We start from the raw sequence: 19,272 nt of genomic DNA on the forward strand, positions 1-19,272 counted from the left end.
GTCGACAGTTGGCTTATCAGTCGAGTCTCGTCTCTCTCTCTTTCTTTCTCTCTCTCTCTCTCTCTCTCTCGTGATAAATGTGTATAGACAGCCCCTCAAAACAAACATGTTGAATTGATGTGTGGCCCATTGCTTGGCTCCCAGCGGTAGAGTCACAGAGCAATTCACCACACAACTCTGCGCAGTTGCAATACATATAGACACATATATATAAATATATATATATGTATACGTTCTCTCTCTCTCTCTTTGGTGACGACGGCTCAACAATAGCGTCATCGTAAAACATTTGCCGCATTTTGTTGTTACCCAGTGGGCGTTGGGACGCTTTGGCGGCGTTTTTTTTTCTTTCGTTCCTTACTCTATGTGTGTGTGTGTTTTTTTTTCTTCTCCCGATTTGCTTTTGTGGTCTTGAGGCCTATGCTGTGCGAGACAGCAACACATGCACACACTTGAGGCACCCACCCGGCAAAGCGTGTAAAATAAGGTTAAAATTTGAAATCAATAAAAATTATTCCACTCATCTAAAATTAGAACAAGACTAAGACAAACCAAAAAAAAAAAGAAAAACAACAAACTGTGTGTAACTGAAACTGAAATTGAACAGAAACTGAAACCTGAGAATCAACTGTAACTAATACTAAAAGCAAAGCTAAAGGCAGGTATGGGGAGGACAGAGAAGGGGCAGAGACGGGAGCAGAAGGACACAATAAGAATAAAAACAAACACGCAAAGCGGTTGCGAGTATGAAAAATACTTATAGCCACTGTCAATGCTTCAGTATGTATACTCGCATGACAAATCATGCGAGCAGCAAAGGCAGCCATAAAGGACGACGAAGGGGTTGAGGTGGCAAGTAGAAGTAGAAGAGCTCGCTAAAGTTGCCTAGGACTATTTGCTGGCACTTATTTGAGGACCTTTCGTGCGCGTCTAATTATAAACTATCAATTGCCAGGCAGCTCGATGATGATATGCCAAAAAAATAAAACAAATCGAAAACCCAAATGAAACTAAAAATGAACACGAAATTGACAGCGAACAAAGGAAAAGGAGAAGGGAAAGAAGCAAGGGAGCTAGGGAAATGCAAAAACCAATTAAATGTGAAAGACAATTGGGGTAATCGACTTGTCAGGCTCAAGGAAGAGTTTGGCATACATTTGTAGCTAAGATTCAACATGTTACTGGGGCGTATGTGTAATATTCGATAGCTAATAACTAAAACTACTTACTTATAGTATAAATACGAGTAGTAACTATTTAATTTATACTATTACTAGCACACACATTAATTTCTTAGTTCTGCTCACTAAACTAAACCAAAGTTAATCGAAAGTACAAAAAATATATAGTTATTATTATATAGTATACGTTATAGAGGAAAGTAAAGATGAATGCACAATAGTTATACACTTACACATACACATACACATACACTTAAAAAAAAATACATATGAACTGAGTTTGTTGGCTCAGCAGAGAAGTATTACAAGCATGAATAGAGTTGAGTATTTGAATAGAGAGTTGTTGTTTTTGGAATGGTTTTGTTTAAGAGTTTTTGTTGTTGTTATTTTGTGGTTCGGGTTACGATTACTCAAGACATACGCAGAAATCAATATAGCTTACAATGCACATAATAAATGTTACAATACAGTCTGTAAATGTATGTGTATGTGTGTGTGTGGTTGTGTGTGTGTGGGTCTTGATCAAAACTGCATTAACCTCAACCAAGCAGGACGAAACTCGTAGAAGGATTACTCGTTAGCTTTGTGTGTGAAATGCTCACCCGCTTTGCTTAAACGATGAATTTTGAATGATTTTCCGTGTGACGTCGCTGGGTATGAAATTGATTTGCTTTACAGCTACAGCTTCTTGTTGATGTTGACTGATCCAATTGTTGCAGCTTCGCTTCAGCTTCCTTCTAAGCTTGCTTGAATGCACTTCTACACACACGCACAGCAGCGGCTACATTGCTTTGCAAGTGTGTGTGTGTCGCTGATTTGGATGGGGAAGAGTGCGGGGGAGGTATGTGTGTGTGTGTGAACTTCGCTTGCCGCTGCTGTTATTTCCTCTCACTGCTGTTGTCAGGCGCCGTTATGTGCATTTCCGGTTCCGCTTTCGCCGTTTTTGCTGCAACACTTTTTTTGTATTGTTGTAGTTTGTTTTTCTTTTCGTTTTGTTTTTTTTTAGTTAGTTTTACTTGTTGTTGAGTAATTGCATTTGTTCTTTTTCTAAAAGCCGCTTGTTAGTCTAATGCATTTTTTATGTATGTACATGGCTGGATGGATGGAATAAAAAACATGATAACAACCGCATCACACAAACACACACATTAGTTAAACTGTTGAACTTTTTCCTCTTGAGTTAATTAAACCACATTTTTTTCATTATTTTCTTATTTTTTTTTTTGTGTTGCTTTCTTGTTGATGAGGAGCTTGTTGTGCTTGGAGTGCTTCGTGCCCAACGAGTGATTTATAAGAGGCAAATTCGTTTTACGCGCACCGAGATGAAGTTGTTGGTTGCCGGAGACAAAGTCAGAGTTGCAGTTGGAGTTTGGGGGAGCAACTCGAACTCGAACCCGAACTCACACAGACGCTCTTTCCGCTCGCTTCAGTGCGCTGACGAGAAGCCACTGACACACATTTCGAATGGCACGAAGCAGCGCCCACACAATGGCACTCAGCAGAGGCAGCGAAAGAGCGTGAGCGAAAGGAGCCAGAGCGAGAGCGAGAGACGCGCGGACACGGATACGGACACAGACGATGGCGTGAAGTCAGCAGCGTCAACGTCAGCGCGAAGTTTCACGGAGTGTGAGCTACGTACGACGTAATCGCAACGTAACGAAACAACGAGCATTACGTACGTTCTAACACGACGAACAAAACGAATGCGAAACGAAACGAACACGAAACGAACGAACCGAGCGACCACTAACGAAGCTAACGACATAAGAGTCCCCTTTGTATCCCCCTCCCCACCCACCTACTCGCCTATACAACATTATGTTACAGTTTGCCCGCCCCTCTCTCTCTCTCTCACTCTTTCTCTCTCTCTTCCTCATTGCTCCAGGCAGGAGTGTGTGTGTCTGTGTGCTGTTATACAGCTTATAGCTTTTCAAACTTAATGTATGCGTACGCTTCTCTGTACGCGTGTGTGTTTATGTGTGTGTGTGTATCTCACACGCTTTATATGTAGGTTGAAGCAATTTATAATAATTTTTTCATCAATCGATATGCAGTCAGAGTCGAGTAAGGCGATACATCAACTTTCCCTAGTCCCCTTCCCTTTGCAATTCCCATTCCTGAGTTTTGAAGTCAATTTGTATATCCTTGTGTATGTACGATATTCGCATTCGTTTCGTTTCATATCGTTTAGGTTGTTGGTTAGTCATAAGTTAATCATTATTCATTCATAATACGATTCGTTTTCGGCACTCATAGGCTGTCAAAGGTTTTTGTGGCTTCAATTTCTGAGGCGCGAGCACATTTTGCAGGAAATCACTTTTCTGTATCCAGGGAGCAGTCGCGGCCTAAAGCACAATTGCTGCTACACACGCACACACACACACATACACACTAGCACACACATATATTTGCCCGCATACTCGCACACCACAACATATATACACATTATTTTTCAACTTTTTGCACTGATATTTTCCTTTTTCTTTATGGTTTCATGTAGTTTCGCTTTGTTTCAAATTTTCCATTCTCATATTTTTTGCTGCTTTTGTATTTTGCACATTTTACACACAATTTAATTTAGCGTTTGCTTTTGCACATACACTTCTTCACTTATTTTTTCCTTCATTCTTGCCAAGCAATTAAGTTGGCCTTTTTTTTTGCCTCGGTCTCTGCTGCTGTTTTACTAACTGAAGCAGCAGCAGCAGCAGTTAAAAGATACATTTACAGATACATATAGTCTGTGTGCGTATGCGTATGCGTGCCAATACCCTGTGTGTGAATGTGTATGTGTGTGTGTCTATGTGTATTTCTGTGTATAATCTAACCCAAAAAATTGTTGTGCGGCAGCTGTGGGGCCCGTTTTGCGGCAACGCCGTTGTCCAACTAACTACCCTCAGAGAACTGAGCGCCGCTCGTCCGTGCCAGTCGCTGTTATAGTCCCATAGACAAAAATCGCATAGTCTTGTAGTCTGTGCGTGGTGAGTTTGCTCCACTTTGGTCTCCCCACTTTTGAAATAGTGCGAGAGCTCACTGAGTTTCCTGATTGCAATCAATGAATTTACATCGCGCTCGCGCAGTTTTCCTTAATTCTCTCACTTGACTCTCTTCCACTCTCTCTCTCTCTCTCGTTGGGTTTGTGTAATTGTATTTGCTGCTTGTGCGGCTAAATGAAAATTCCAATACCAAAATATGAAATGTGCTTCAAAATTCCTTTACTACTATTGCCGTTGTTGCACTTGACGTGCTGCTTGTTAACGTTACGTGATTCGGCCTTAGTTACGTTACGCTGCAATCATGTTTTATCTGGCAACGCTGTGCGGCACATTTAAATGCGCGCCCTAAAAGTATGCAACAGTTTATAGTTACCGCAAGCAAAGACAAGTTTTGTGTGAAATGATAAACTGCTGCGATTACTTAACGTTTGTTGAACATACAAATCGATTTCAACAGTCATTTGTCTAAAGAAAATAGTATGTTAATGTATGGGAATAGTTATTATTGTACAAATATATTCATTTGTAAGCATTTTATATGTTTTTTTTTATCATTTAATTTAGATTGTTAACTTGTGGATTTTTATGGTGTTTTACTATCATTTAAATGAGAGCTGTTATATGTACTGTTCTTCATAGGTTTCGCATTGAAAATACTGTTTATATTCTATTCACCTGCAATTAAAGTTTAAATTGTAATAGACAAGATTTTGAACTTTTTCTAAAATTTATTCGAGCTTCTCTGCATGTGTACGCTTGTGTTTGTCAGTGTTTGTGTGTGTGTGTGTGTGAGTGTGTGTAGTACATATTTTATAATACTAAGTTAAGTTCGCTATAAGCTAAACTATGTAATACTAGCAACATTCGCATCGCTTTGCCTTGCCATATTCATGCCTTCGCCTTGCGTCCCCTCGGGCAACTTAGGGGCAACAACTTGGCAACTTAGGGGACAACTATTTACAGGTGAACTCCTCGTAGTTCTCGTCGCACAGTTCGCACTCGACGGAGCAACACCAGTGGAACTGACAGCGACACTGTTGCTTGCGACGTATGTGCTGGGTGTTGTGGCCACGCCCACAGCACAGCAGATCACAGCTCTGGGGGCCGTGGCCACTGCGATTGCAGGGTCGGCCCGCTGTGCCCAGTGTGCCAGTTTGAATGCTGCGCTCACAATAGTTGGGCGATGCCTCCAGGTAAACGAGCTCCATGCGCTTGGGCCAAACGAGCGCAGGTTTCTGTGCAGCACCAGCACCAGCGGCTGCGGCGGCATTCTTTTTTCTGCAAAAAACATGACATGACATGACATGAGATACTCGTATATTCCCTTTTTGGAGCTTGCGACTCACCTGCTTAATACTAATCTCAGTCCACGTTTGCCTCTGACGGCTTGAACAGTTTTGGCTTTGTGATATTTCTGCATCAACTTGTCGCCAATCACGCTAAAGGGCGGCAAGCTAGTCCAGCACGTTTTCATGACACACGAGCCGCTGACGCCATGGCACTTGCAATCGGTGCGCAGCAGCTTTTTCACAATCTGCAAAAGGAACACGCAATGATTAAATAGAGCAATCAATTGCCATAACGCATACGCACCGTGCGCCCCACACGATTGTTGTGCAGATTCATAAGCGTACGCGAATCACGCTCCAACTCGCGGGCATCCATGAACTTGCGTGTGTATCGCATGCCAAAGTCCACATCCGCCGAGCAGCCGCCCCACTTCCAGTCCGGTGGCGCCGCCTTGTGCCGCACATCGCAGCCGCAGGTGGAAATGTTGCCTCGCGCACAAGCGGCAGTCACTGAGTACGCGGCTCCAGCGCTGGCTATGGCATAAGTATAAGCCGCCTCCCTAGAAGCTGTCGCGAAATGCCAGAGAATACACATCATTGTTGCGGTTACCACCTACAAAGCACACACACACTCACCTATGGGTATGACATGGGAGAAAACGTTGCGCTGCCACACCCCCGAGCAGTTCCAGCGATGACCCCGAAACTGTTGTTGGCACTCGCGTGAGCCCAGCTGCTGACCCTCGTCCAGGGCGATGAGGGCGTCGGGCATGTCGCTGCAGAGCTGTCGCTGGGCCATCGTGAGGCCGGGTATGCGGCCGCAGAGCATGGCGGACGTAAAGCTGGATACTAATCTGACGAGAAAGCAACAACAAATAAATACTCGCGTTAATGACACCCCGTATAATTGATATATACACTCGTATGCGCCTCATCGGGATTGGTTGTTGAGCTGTGCACATGCGACATTTTTATTGCGATTTTCACCTCTCACTTGCATTGCAAACACACGACGCGACCACCTGTGTTGTTGTTGCTGTTGTTGTTGCTGGGTTAGAAACAGCAACGAATGCAACGCCATCGCATTGAGCCAACAATAAATAAAATATGGCAAGAAATATGCACAAACAAATGTGGATCGATCGATGGCTGAAAAGTCGTGCTCAATAAACGCCGCCGGCGATCAATTCATTTCCATTTCGTTTGCCGTCGTTTCGTTTGCAATGGCATTGCCATGGAAAAGCAACAGCAACAGCAATAGCAACAGCAACAGCCAACCAGCCACGAGTCAGCCAACCGGACAGCAGCCAATAAATGTTCCATGAATGGCCAATGGAAAACTGAATGTGCCGTATGCCAAAGATAAATGCGTTTGAGCTCGACTCAACTCGACTCGCAAAAGCTCGCGACTTGTGACTCTCGGCTGTTTATTGTTATTATAGTCAAAGCGGGGGTCGCGGGGCGGTGGAGAGGGGGTAACAACGGGGGCGTAGACAGTTTTACTGTCAGTTTTAGTCAAAATAATGCCGCCAGCTCTATTATTAGCCATAATTACATGCATCTCCGCCATCTAATCACGGAGAAGCTTACTCGCAATTGGAATGTCTAATCAAGGCTCTTAAATTTTACTCTCTGCCTGTCTTTCTTGGGCCTTAAATGCCAATCCGCAGCTATGTGATGCTGGCTGGATTAATGAAGTGGTTTCATAATGACTTGTAAATTGCCATGCGAAAAAGAGATAAAGGCAGCCCCAAATACATTTTGCTATCATAAAGCAACATGCTTCAACTATCGTTCGGCTGTGTGATTAGCGCTCAAAATCGTAGGAAGAGCGTATTGTGAATGAAACTGGAAGCCCCTGTGTTTATGTAGAGCCACTTCCCACTCGAACATTTCGAAAACTCAACTCGCTCGCAGAACATTCCATCGGATGCATAACGAGCTCAATTGTCTACCTGTCGATTGGCCGGCAAAACCAATCAAACAGCTGCGCCAACCGCAAAGAAAAAGAGGAAACCAAAAAATGCCAGCTCGCTCACATTAGAGTTTACACACGCTTTGACCAAGAGCTGAAGCTGAAGCTAAAGCTGAAGCTGGACCAGCTGCGCCACATCCTGAGGCCAAACAATTGCCACACCAATTCCCAATTCCAACTGGTTGCAACTCGCAGTCGAATGCCAATCGCCAAATGACTTGGCAACTGCTGCTTTCGCCCATGTCGCATCGAGTCGAGTGAGTCTCGGAGAGTTTCGTTTACAACAACGCACTTTTAATTGGGCCAATTAAATCAATTTACAGAAATTACACTTCTTACAAGCAAAAGGCACAGTCACATGATCTTGGCAGCATGTCCTCGGGCGTTGCAGCAAATTAACCCTTCAACTGGCCACCAAACCAACGAGCTTCGACAATCGGCAATCGAGAGGTTCGCTTCGTTTTTTTTATTTCTTCAGTTTGATCTGCGTTGTTGCTCATGACTTGTTGTACATGCTGTTAACATGCAGTTCGCTCGAGCAGCAGCGAAATTGGTAGTAAACTAATAATTAGGCTCGTTTAACAGACACAACGAACGATGAAGTCAGGATGCGATGCATCGGTGGCTGTGGTTGCTGAAGTGGTTTCCATGCTTCAGTGGTTGCAGCGGTGGCTGCAACGCACCAACCTTCAACTTTAACTCGGACTAAACTGTGTTGATCGATCTGTCAGCACATCCGCATACACGGCTTTCGTTCCTCAGTCAGTCAGTCAGTCAGGCAGTCAGTCAATAGCTTTTCGTGCGTTCGTACAGCGTGACCGTCATGCCCACCTCAATACCAACAGCAACAGCAACAGCAACAACAGCAGCAGCAATCAGGGGCAGCAATCTCTTTTCATCCGAGGCCTTTTGTTTTAGCTTTTAGTTTTTTGTTCCACATACTTTTCGTGCTTTATTTAATTTGTCTCTGGCACTTGAAGCGCTTTGCTCGCTTTGAGCGTTGAGCGTTGCCTGTTGCATGTCAACGCCGACAATTTCATCATCATCAACAACAACAACAACAGCAATTCATGGCTTTGCTATCCCTACCACTTCATACGCAACGTCAACAGTCCAAGTCACGTGTACTTGATTTGTGCTTTGTTTTCGCTGTGGTTGCTCCTGCTTCCACAACTCAGTCTCAGCTCTTTTATCTCTGGCTCTATATCGAAAGCGCAGGAATGGGAACGAGTCTCGCCTTCATTTCGTGACCCTTTTTTTTTTGTTCTTTTGGTTTTATTTTGTTGTGCCGATTCCGAGCTTAGATTCTTGTGCCGACGGGCTCAACGTGCGATGCGTGAGAGAGCAAGGACCTGTCGTGAACTTGATACCACAGATTTTCGCCAGCAGGGTTGTCAAGTTGTATGTAAGTATATAACTATGTCAGGTTGCTGCCCGATTTCTCACAGTGCACGCTTTTATTCTATAATAAATCATTTAAATGAAGCTGCGAGTATGATGTCAATTCTTATAGCAAAAATAAACTGGTTTTTACAACCCCCAACAAAATACTAAGTTATAGCCAAAAAAGCGAAACTAATTAAAAATACAACTTAAAAAAACATCCAAGGAAAATATGTGAATAAATCTTGCTGAGAAAAACAATAAAAGAAATGTGCGCTCAGCCACGCAATGTCGCCATGCGAGTTTTTTTTTCATTTTTTTTTTTTTTGTGAAACCGAGTTTGGAAAAACGCTTTTTCCAGTAGCTTACGAGATTATTTTTTGGATTACATTGGATTCACTCTTCCGGCTCAGCTACTCGATCGTATGATCGACGGCAAATATCGGCAAATAATTATTATTTTTTAAGTTTTTTTGCAATGATGATTATGATGATGGCTCGCATTAACAAATCGAAACTCGTTTTGCTGACAATTTTATGGTGCGGTCAGTCGAAACAAATTGAGCTGAACATCGATTGGGCATTGGCTAATCATTGAAATGACGCGCAAATCAACAAGAAGAAGAAAAAAATGGCAGTCTGTTGGCCAAGTCAATAATGTGCGGACTAGGAATCATTAAAAATGGATTAGGCCAGTCGCATAATTTAAACGCATTTAGAGGCAGGCTCCAATTAGCAGCACGCGGAGGCAACTGGCAGGCAGCAGCATGCAACTGAAACTGGAGCTGGAGTCTGTCTGTGGCTACAGACTGACCACTTATACATCTCGACAGCAGCATAAACATAAATGCACACACACAGCCAACAGTCAATAACAAGCCAAAAACAGCAGCAGCCACAACGCGAGCAACAGCAACAACTCGGGCAGCCAACACTCTCTTAATGCGTACTTTGGAGGTTCATAAAAATATGACTTTAATATTTTCACGCGCAGGCGTTGCAGCCAGACAAAACTTGAGCCACTCGCAGCTAAAAAACGTAACCAGACCGCACTCTATGGTCGTCCAGTCTGATCCCAAAAGGGCAGCAATCAATGCACTGCAAGAAAAGAAGGCAGATAAACTAAATGACTTCCTTTGTTTATCAATTTTGTGTGGCAATTTTTGTGAGTGCATTGTAGAGACAGAAAGCCTAGACTTTTGTCGACCCACCGCTGTGTCAAATTGCTCTAGAACGCAGTCGGCATTCTGTGTTAGCTGCTGTTGGTCAACTGCAGACTGCAAGTTATGTGCGCAGTGTGCAGATATATTGCTGATGGTGATGCCAATGTTGATGGTGGGATCTGTTCATTCCGTATGTCCAAGTCCATGGGCTGTGGCGCTGTGGTAATTACATGGCTTGCTGACATGTTCATGGCGCTCTGCCTGCTGGCTGCACAATTTACGAGTGTGGACGCAGAAAATAAAGCGCCAATTGGAGGCGGAAGCCACAAAGCCACATTAATTCACAAAACCCGAAAAGGAAAAAACAATGCAAACGTTTGAAAGTCAGCTAATCCCTGGCTCTATGTAAAGTGGGCGTGTGGAGTGCAAGTTGAGGAGCAGAAAGACGAGGCGGAGGAGGCGCACGCAGCATACCGAAAAGCCATAAAGGCATGTTCAACAAGCCATCAATAAAAACACAAATATTTGTTGCGACCCAGCCTTGGCCATGGCAATGGCAATGCAATGGCAAAGAAAAATGTCGCTGCCACGCGCAGACAAACGGCCAGCAACAATTGTGTGTGTTGTATGTGCCCCATTGTGGCATATTGGCACTGCTCAATCCTGGCAAATACCAAAACGACGACGTAATTGACCAGTGAAAGACATATGACCATGGTCGAGGAGGGTTTCTCTGCTTTTGTGTTTCGCTGTGCTTAGCCGAGCCTAGCTGCGAGTTAGCTGCAACAGGTAAAAGCCAAAGCGGATCGTTCGTCATGGGCAATTGGCAAGCACAACACAAAAATATATATATGTGTAGTTTACTGGCCAGCTGCACACTCAAACAGATCAACAGCAGATAGTTTTGTTTGTGCTCGAGTCGATCACTCATCCAAAAGTACAAAACGACCAAAAGCCGAGCGACCACCAGACCAAGCCCACCACATCTCTGCCTCTGTCGACGGCTCCCGCGCAGGTTGCAACCAACAACATAGCATTGACTTTGGCTTTAACTGCGACTGCGACTGCGACTGCCTGGTTGCTGTTGTTGTTGTTGTTGCCCTGGGAACAGGAACCGCATTTAAGACCATTTTTGGCTTGTAACTGGCAACGACATGAAGCACTTGGAGAGCACTTGGATGTGCGGCCTGATCTTGATCGCAATTTGGACGTTTGTCTGCACGTTCAGCGAGCGTTCAATTGTGTTCAATGGATGTTACAACGAGTAGTTAGTTGGCCAGCTTTTTGTCTCTCAGTCTCTGTATGTGCCTGTTTCCTGTTATGTACAACAAGCCATTTGGTCGCTTTAAAATTGTAGTAACCCCAATTACAAGACATGCAACAACACTGCACCGATTGCTCTGTGCTCTTCTCTTTGGTTGTTTCTGGGTTAGCACCCTTTTTTTTGTTTTTTTTTTGGCCAGCTGTGAGGGCCAACCTGTTAACTGGCATGGCTCATGGCTCATGGCTCATTTCAGATGCTGTTGATGCGCATTGTGTTCAGCTCTTCTTCGTCGGCTGCAACACAGAGATAGTGAAGTGAAAGAGATAGAGAACGAGAGGAGGCGGCCCACCAGGTTCAGCCCACCACTTGAGCTGTGTGGCTGGATTGGAGCTGCGTATCTTTCAGATACTTGCAACTGACTGCACCAAGAGGCAATTAGATAGCAGCCAAACACACAGCCAGGCCACGTTGATGAGTTTATGGCAAAAATTGATTTCCAGTTGTCGTTGTAGTTGTTGTTGTTGTTATTGCTGCTCCCGTTGCTCCTTTTGCTGGCCAAGTCGTCGTGTATGTCATGGCTCTTGCTTTGATTGGCAAACTGTGTTCGCCTTGGAAAATGGCATTCGTTATGATCCAGCAGCAGCATCGCAACGTCTCTTGGTCTGTCCGACTGTCACTCTCTTCGTACGTCTGTCAGTTTGTTTTAGTTGCTGCGGCTGCCATTTAATTGCCCATTTTAATGAGATTTTTCAGCGTTTTCCCGCTGTCTGTTTGGAGTTTTTATTGCAACGCCTGTTTTTCCAAAGCAGAATCGAACGACCATCGACGATCGACGATCGACGCTCACAGATCGACTATCGACGATTGTCGATCGACGGCGATCTCATCGGGCGTTTTGTGTTTAGGCGGTTGTTGTAGATAACAATTTTACATACAATACATCTCCTTGTTGTAACCCAGATGAAAATTAGCGATTGCAGCGGTTTTAACTGTTGTCTTCTTGTTGTGCCTCAATTGACAGAGACCGAGTGACAGAGACGGGACTGAGACAGAGGAAACAGTTGTCAACTGTTGCAGATGTTGTAAGTGATAAGCTCCCAAAATAGGAAAGTCAACTATGGCGATAACTCTGATACCCTAACATTAATGCTTTGGCTTATAAGGTGATTAATCTGTGTCAATTCATTGGCTATTTGTGTTGCCATTTATCACTACTATACCTTATTTCCATAATCCAGAGTATGTATATTAAGAGTTTGTTATGTATTTTCCACATCTTCGGTTTTTGGCTACGTTGTGAAACAAGCACAAGCACAATCACAATCACATTTACATTCACAAATACAATTCGATATTCGTTGGAGTATCATCATATTCTTTTCACACTCAAAGTGTTGACTTTAAGAACTTTAGAACTTGCCATAGAAATTTTGTTAAGCTATGCACAATTACAAAAGGCATATTTTATTTTTTTATATATTTCTATTTTTGTTGCTCGTTTCTTTTATGACTCTTTTTTCACTGGCGTTTTTCTTTTGATTATTTGCTTTTGATGAATCGCTGCAAAGACGCAGTCGCAGCGTATTTTAATGTTATTTTCTTAATGAACCGAAAGAGCAGACGACAGCAAATAGTAACGTCCGATAAATGTCAAGTTGGAGTTGCACAGTTTTTAGAGCTAGTGTGACTGTTGTTGCTGAAATAGTCGTAAGTTTCGATTCGATTCGTTTGCTTCGATTTATGTGTATGTGTTCATATGCTAATTAACACCTTCTGGGCGCGTCGCGTTTAAATTAAGTCATCGCCGGAGCGCCAAGATCAGATCATTGGATCACACTTAAATGCTTCAAGCAATATGCGCGGTAAAACAGGCCTCAGCCTCAGCTTCAGCCTCAGTCTCAGTCCGAGTTCAGCTCGTTTATCACAAGTCGCGATTTCATTCATGCAAATATCTCAGCTCGACTCCACTCTCGAAGTCTCAGTCGCAGCTTTTGGCTTCCAGCATCATTCATCAGCACAAAAGCCGCACACGCACTGACCACGAACGACGCGAGCGATGCAAAGACGAAAACGAAGAAGACGAAGCCACCGCATTGGCAGCCACACGACAATCCACACACTTAGCCGCCGGTGTCTTCTTCGTTCTGTCCGCGACGCTGTCCGAGGGGTCTCCGACTACACGACTTTTTAATTTATGATAAAGCGCCTCCGACTGTCACAACGAAATTGCGGCAATAACCATAAACGGCGCAGCAGGTGAAAACTACCAAAAAAAAATATGCTGAATACTTGAATATGTGAATACTGAATGCTGTGTTTGAGTGTTTGAATGTTGTATGTTAATTCACAGCGCGAGATAAAGATGCGTCTTCGACATCGTCCGCTTCGTCGTTGTTGTCGTCGTTGTCCCCTGAGCAGGAATCGTTTGCCCCGTCGGCATCGTCGGCTTCGTTGTGATGGTCGCTTGAAAGGCTTAGACGGCGGCTACCCGGGTGCCGAGATTAACATAAATGCGGCTCATTAGTGACACAATTAAAGACCTGAGCCGACAATCCATAAGATTCACACTGTGAACCAAACACGACACGACACGACACGAGACGACACAACACGCAGCGTTTTGGATTCGAATCAGTTTGTGGGTTCGTTTTCAGTTTACGTTTCGGGTTTCTTTCTGGTTTTTGTGTTTTCGGGACCCGGGTCAACCGTTGGGCGCGAATGTCGTATAAGAACTGGCAAACGGCCAGTTGAACGAAATTCAAAAAACTATTCAATCAGCCACCAGAGCGAACATGTTTGAGCTGAGTTCGAGGAAGCTGAGCTACCGCGGGGTTGGTTTGAAACGTTGTTGAGCTACGTTGAAGGGTTAGGTTTAAAATGTGTAATTAAAATTAAAGAGAATAATAAAATATCGAAATAATTGTCATCGATTTTCAGATTTCTTTAAAAAACATTCTCCTAACAGTTTGAAGAGTTTTAAAATAAACTTATTATGAATAATTAATTCTTTTTATAAATCTTCTGAAAATTCTTTAAATTTGATGAAGGTTTGCGTATCGTATTGAAAAAAATGTATTTGCGAAATTAAAATTAGCTTACATTTTTATTTACTCCTATTATTGCAGACATAAATAAATAAATATTTTTAATATATAATTAAGGTATTCCTGATTGTAATAATAGTTCAACTAAGATGTTGCGCTAAATCTTTTGTGCTTCTATTTTAGAATGCATATTGGTTTTCATGCAAGCTTCCAAGATATTATATTGAACTAATTTCTAAAAATAATGTATTTATTGATTTTATCTTTTTTTTATTAAAATAATAACGAAATGATAACAAAGATAGGTGCACTGTTACCAAACTGGGCAACTTAAACAAATCAGAAATAATAAACAGAAACGTAATTATGTCAGCAGCACATAATAAATATAAAGTAAATAAAGATTGTATAAATTGAACCTAAGGATATTCGAGAAATGTATGATTGATTTTATTACTAGTAAAATACAAGTCTTGATTATTAGTATTGTTATCATTATTTATATTACTTGAAATACTTAAAATACTTCCCTTGACAGTAAGTGCCAACGCAACCCTCGCCACAATTTGGTTGGTTCGCTAGCGATTTGTTTGGATGCAACATGTTGCAAGTGATCGATGATCATTAGTAACTGTCTTACTACGGGTCCTTGCACAACGACGCCGTAACTCTGGAGTCCCATGTCTGCAGACTGAGTCGTCAATCAGGTCATTAGGCCCCAATTATTGGGAATGATAATGACAGCGGCTTGGCTTGGGAAAAGCTTTCCTCAATTTAACAGCAATCAAATCAATTATCTCCCAAATGCGGGTAAAAGTCGTGTTAACGGCTTTGCCAGTGGGTTAATGTCAAGAATTATTCGTTACTCGTTCGTTAGTTAGACTCGGCCCCCGTAAATTTATCAACTGTCCAACAGGTGATTTGTCAGCACACTTCACACACACATACACACGCACATTGCATGGCATCTCAATCAAATGTGCACACAGATATATATACATATGTGAATCATGTTCATCAATGTGTTGTTACAAGTGTTTTTCGTGTCACATTTTGTTTTGGTTGTGTGTGTTTTTTGTCACAAATTTACAACTTGTTTAAATTTGCAATTGCATCAACATCAGCTTCAGCATCAACTGCGATTTCTGCAGTTTGTCGCTTACTATTTTACAAATTGGTTTTTGTTTTACTTTTTTTTCGTCAGCATTTGTTTAAAGTGATTTATTGTCGGTTATTTACTGCCCGCTGGCCTGGCCGGTTGTGAAATTTGTTTCAACTTGGCTAACTTGATGCTTCTGCCCCGCCATTTACGGTAGCCAGTCGCAAAACAGCTTGACACTTGCCAAACTGCGCGGGGGGAAAGAGAGAGCGTCAATTAATGGTCATGGCGAGTCGAGGATCTCTCAGATGTGTCTCCTTTAGGCCAAACTCTAATGCATTTCTTGGATACTTACGTGTTTGGCTTAATTGATATGCCATTTATGCAAATTTTGTGCAGCAGCCAAAGTGTTGATTGCCATGTTCAAGACTGTTCAATTTAGCCTGGCCTAAACGCTTTAGCGTTGTGCTGCTTAATCTTGATCTTAACAAAAAAATAAAAACTTTTGGAAAATTTATGACATTTTAAGCAACATTCGAATCGATGACAGGCGACGTTTGGCGGCTTATTAAATGTAATTACCTTAATATACTCATAGACAATTGAGCTCGACAGCGTTGACAGGCTGACTGACTGCGGCTATAATAACTCAGCCAAATCACATCAGCAACAGGTGTTTGTCATGCAATTTGAAAGCTCTATTGTGTGTGTTTTGGCTCAGTTTTCGTTTCGTATCGTTTCATTTCGTTTGATATGTGTTTCGTGACTCATCAGCGAGATGAGGGGATTAACTTTAAGATGAGACACCAAACAATAGCTATTAACTGCCAACAGTCGACTAACTGCTGCTTTATGGCCAATTTGTAAACTCTCAATCAATCGAATGGCCAATTGTTGTCTGCACAGTTAACAGTTCATTATCGAGACACCTGAAACTATCTAAGCTTCAATCAAATCTTTGATCTTAACCCCCCCGATCATGTGACCCAGATACCACAATGTTTGCAGCATTATGTTGTTTTTTATTATGTGCTATGGCTATTAATTTAAAGAAATATAATTATTTTATGGCAAATAACTACGGGCAAAGACGTCTTTATGACAACCAATCGATTGTTCATTAACAGCAGAGAAACTCTTAACGACTTTGTTGCTACTTGACTAATATTAGCGATCGTTTGCATACTGTGAGCACTTTAAACTAGCGTAACTGTGACATTCTAATTTCCATATACAATAATTGCATTGAGACGGTTTGTGCCTCGCTAAATAGTAGAAGATAAACTCATGTTTGCCTATATACTATTAATATGCAAGTGAGAAAACAAATATAAAGAAAACGCATATCCAAAAGTATCGACTAGGAGATACTTTTTAACCTTATCGTTAGAATTCTTAAATTTATATTTTCATAAACAATGAATAATATTTGTTAAGATTTACCTATTTTGCTTAATATTCCTCACTATGAATTTCCTTGAACTTTTATCATTATCTTATTTTAAATTTAAAAAGTAATCTTTTCTATGTCGACCTAAAACATTTAATTCTATAATTTGATAATAGTCCATTTAATTATTGTTGTCTGTGCATTTGACAAATATTATCCAATCAAATTGCACAAACATAAATAATTAATAAATTAAAAAGTCTGTCCATTATTTAAATGGTGTCTGTCTGATCAAAAGCCCCTCTATCATATTCAATATTAATTACTACCGTTGCAACTTACTATTAATAACATTTATTAGAGAAGTTCAGAGGTAATTTTGTACTATTCGGGTTAGACCCAGCGCAATTTAAGCTGATTGTTGAATTAAAAATTTTCAAATTATTTAAATCCCATCTTAGTGCATTTTTATATTTTCACAAAAATGATATTCAAATTCAATTCAACTGATTGTTGAATTACAATTAGCAAAAACTATTCAATTACAACAATTTCAATTCGTAACCTAATAGCATTTTTCGATATTCATTTAGTATTGCATATTTTGGCCTATATAAAGTAAACTAATAAATTTAGAAAATTCAGCATGTGGAACCATTTAATTAATATAATAATAGGAAGGCAAGTCAATGCTATAAAACATGCCCAGACACATAAAAATCAGAAGCGTGAAACAATAATAATATCCAAATTTCCAGCTAATAAAAAATTTGTGGAAAATCAAAAGAACAAACAAACAACAAATAAATAAATGGATAGAATAACATCTCATTCTCTCGCGAGTACAAATGTGGTTTACTTTTGTTTATTTGTTTGGTGTACTCGGAGAGTATTGTTTGCTGGTTGCGGGAATGGGATCTGGAACGGGAAAGAGCAACGCTTGGTTTCACATTTCCCTTTGGCGCTTCCGTTGCGCAACGGGCCAAATGTCAAGCAAGAGCCACCAGAGCGATCGACACAATGCGATACAATCCATCACATTGCATCACAGCGCATTTGATATGCTGCTGTTTGGAAAATTGGGCTAAAACTCTGATTGCCAGCATTGCCAACAACAAACAGGTGTAAATTGAGCTGGAAAAGCAGATACGACAGACTGACAAACAGGAAGGCTTTAGGCGTCAGTCCGACAGCATCCAATTACACTAGCCAAAGGTTGAGCATTTTCATTAACGCGCCGTTGCCAATGCATTGGCATTTTGCATTGTGCTCATAATTGTGAAACAACGGACGGCAGGGATGCATCAATCGAATTTGTAGATCTAAACTCGACCAAGAACCACGCTCGAGTGTTAATTGAGCCCTAAGTGGAAACGGAAAATTGTGCGCAGCTGTTGTTGCAGGTAGAGCGAACAGCCTTCTTCTTTTCTTATCACCACATGTTGCGTGCTCGTCGCATACTTTCACCTCTAGACGAGTATAAGGGGTAACAAATAACCAAGGGACAAGAAAGAGAAAGAGGTCTAAGTGAAAGGCTTAATCGATAATGGCTGGCGCCAGTTTGGACATAATGATTACTAATTGGTTCTTCGTTTGGGTCAGCTATTAATTGTAGGTGTGACAGGACGCAAGATATTGGTGTAATCCAAGAATGCGGAACTGATTGATCTGTGCTCGAGAATTGAGAGACTGGAGACGAGGCATTCAGTTCAACTAAAGTGTTGAATTAAACTTTATTGAATGTAATTACAATTTTACATAAACTGGAAAGTCGTTTTACAATATAGCGTTCATATAATACGTAATACGTTTATTTAACAACGTTAATTCATCTTGTTGTTGCTGTTCTTTTCTTTATTTTTTTGTATAATTAAATTTAGATATATATAAGATCATACATATACATATATAGTTATATGTACGCTTGTATATGCTTATACTTGATGTTGAATATTTCCATTTTTCATATATATGTACGTGTAAGGTAGGGTATTTTGTATATATAATATAATATTTAAAAAGGTTACGCTAGGTTAGTATATGTGACATAAAAGTTGAGTTAACAGTTTCATCTCCTAAGTCTGGTGCGAAATTCATATCGAATTGAACAACATAATTAATATTTGGTGTTTCATTTGTTTTCATTTGACATTCGTAAGAGTTCTGGAGCGGAGGAGTTATACAACATTGTTTTCATTTCATTTAGGAATAGCACTTTGAAAGGTTCTCCAATCGTCCAACAGATATGTGACTACCAAATATAGTATTTACGTTTTACTTTAGCTATGTTCATCATAAATTGTAAGTATAAAATTTATCGAATATCAACAATTGGTGTTGTGTTTTTATAGTGTTTATAGTCATGCCTTAAAAACAGTTGAAAAAGAAGTACTAAGAAACTAGCAAGGGCTTTTTTCGTAATTCATCATTAAAGTTCAAATATTATTTTTCTTTTGGATCATCTCGTACTTACAAATCTTTCTAAATTACG

General features: G+C 41.2%; 2 protein-coding genes across 21 annotated transcripts in view; both read right to left on the reverse strand.

Annotated features, from left to right (window-relative positions):
- The window catches only part of LOC132793323 (trichohyalin), a 44,066-nt gene extending 39,999 nt beyond the window's left edge, over positions 1-4,067 (reverse strand). For 6 of the 19 annotated variants that reach the window (XM_060803143.1, XM_060803145.1, XM_060803142.1 and 3 more), the window contains exon 1: positions 1,784-2,925. The gene's annotated coding sequence lies outside the window, so the exon portion shown is untranslated. Of the gene's footprint in view, positions 1-1,783; positions 2,927-4,006 lie in introns of those variants that run through there. The other 13 variants (XM_060803153.1, XM_060803152.1, XM_060803149.1 and 10 more) reach the window with 7 other exon arrangements.
- An 828-nt stretch (positions 4,068-4,895) lies between these two features.
- On the reverse strand, positions 4,896-13,980 carry LOC132791386 (protein Wnt-2). 2 transcript variants are annotated; one of them, XM_060800277.1, is made up of 5 exons: positions 12,469-13,980; positions 6,100-6,312; positions 5,768-6,030; positions 5,521-5,708; positions 4,896-5,452 (listed from the first exon to the last, which is right to left on the reverse strand). In XM_060800277.1, exons 2-5 carry the CDS (start codon positions 6,290-6,292, stop codon positions 5,128-5,130), a joined length of 969 nt encoding a protein of 322 aa, XP_060656260.1. In that variant the 5' UTR covers positions 6,293-6,312; positions 12,469-13,980; the 3' UTR covers positions 4,896-5,127. The 2 variants fall into 2 exon arrangements, with proteins under 2 accessions (XP_060656260.1, XP_060656259.1); XM_060800276.1 differs by having other exon boundaries at positions 6,100-6,317.
- Positions 13,981-19,272: the final 5,292 nt, after the last annotated feature.

Source organism: Drosophila nasuta, chromosome 3 (assembly GCF_023558535.2).
Source record: "Drosophila nasuta strain 15112-1781.00 chromosome 3, ASM2355853v1, whole genome shotgun sequence".
In the NCBI taxonomy this organism is placed as follows: domain Eukaryota; kingdom Metazoa; phylum Arthropoda; class Insecta; order Diptera; family Drosophilidae; genus Drosophila; species Drosophila nasuta.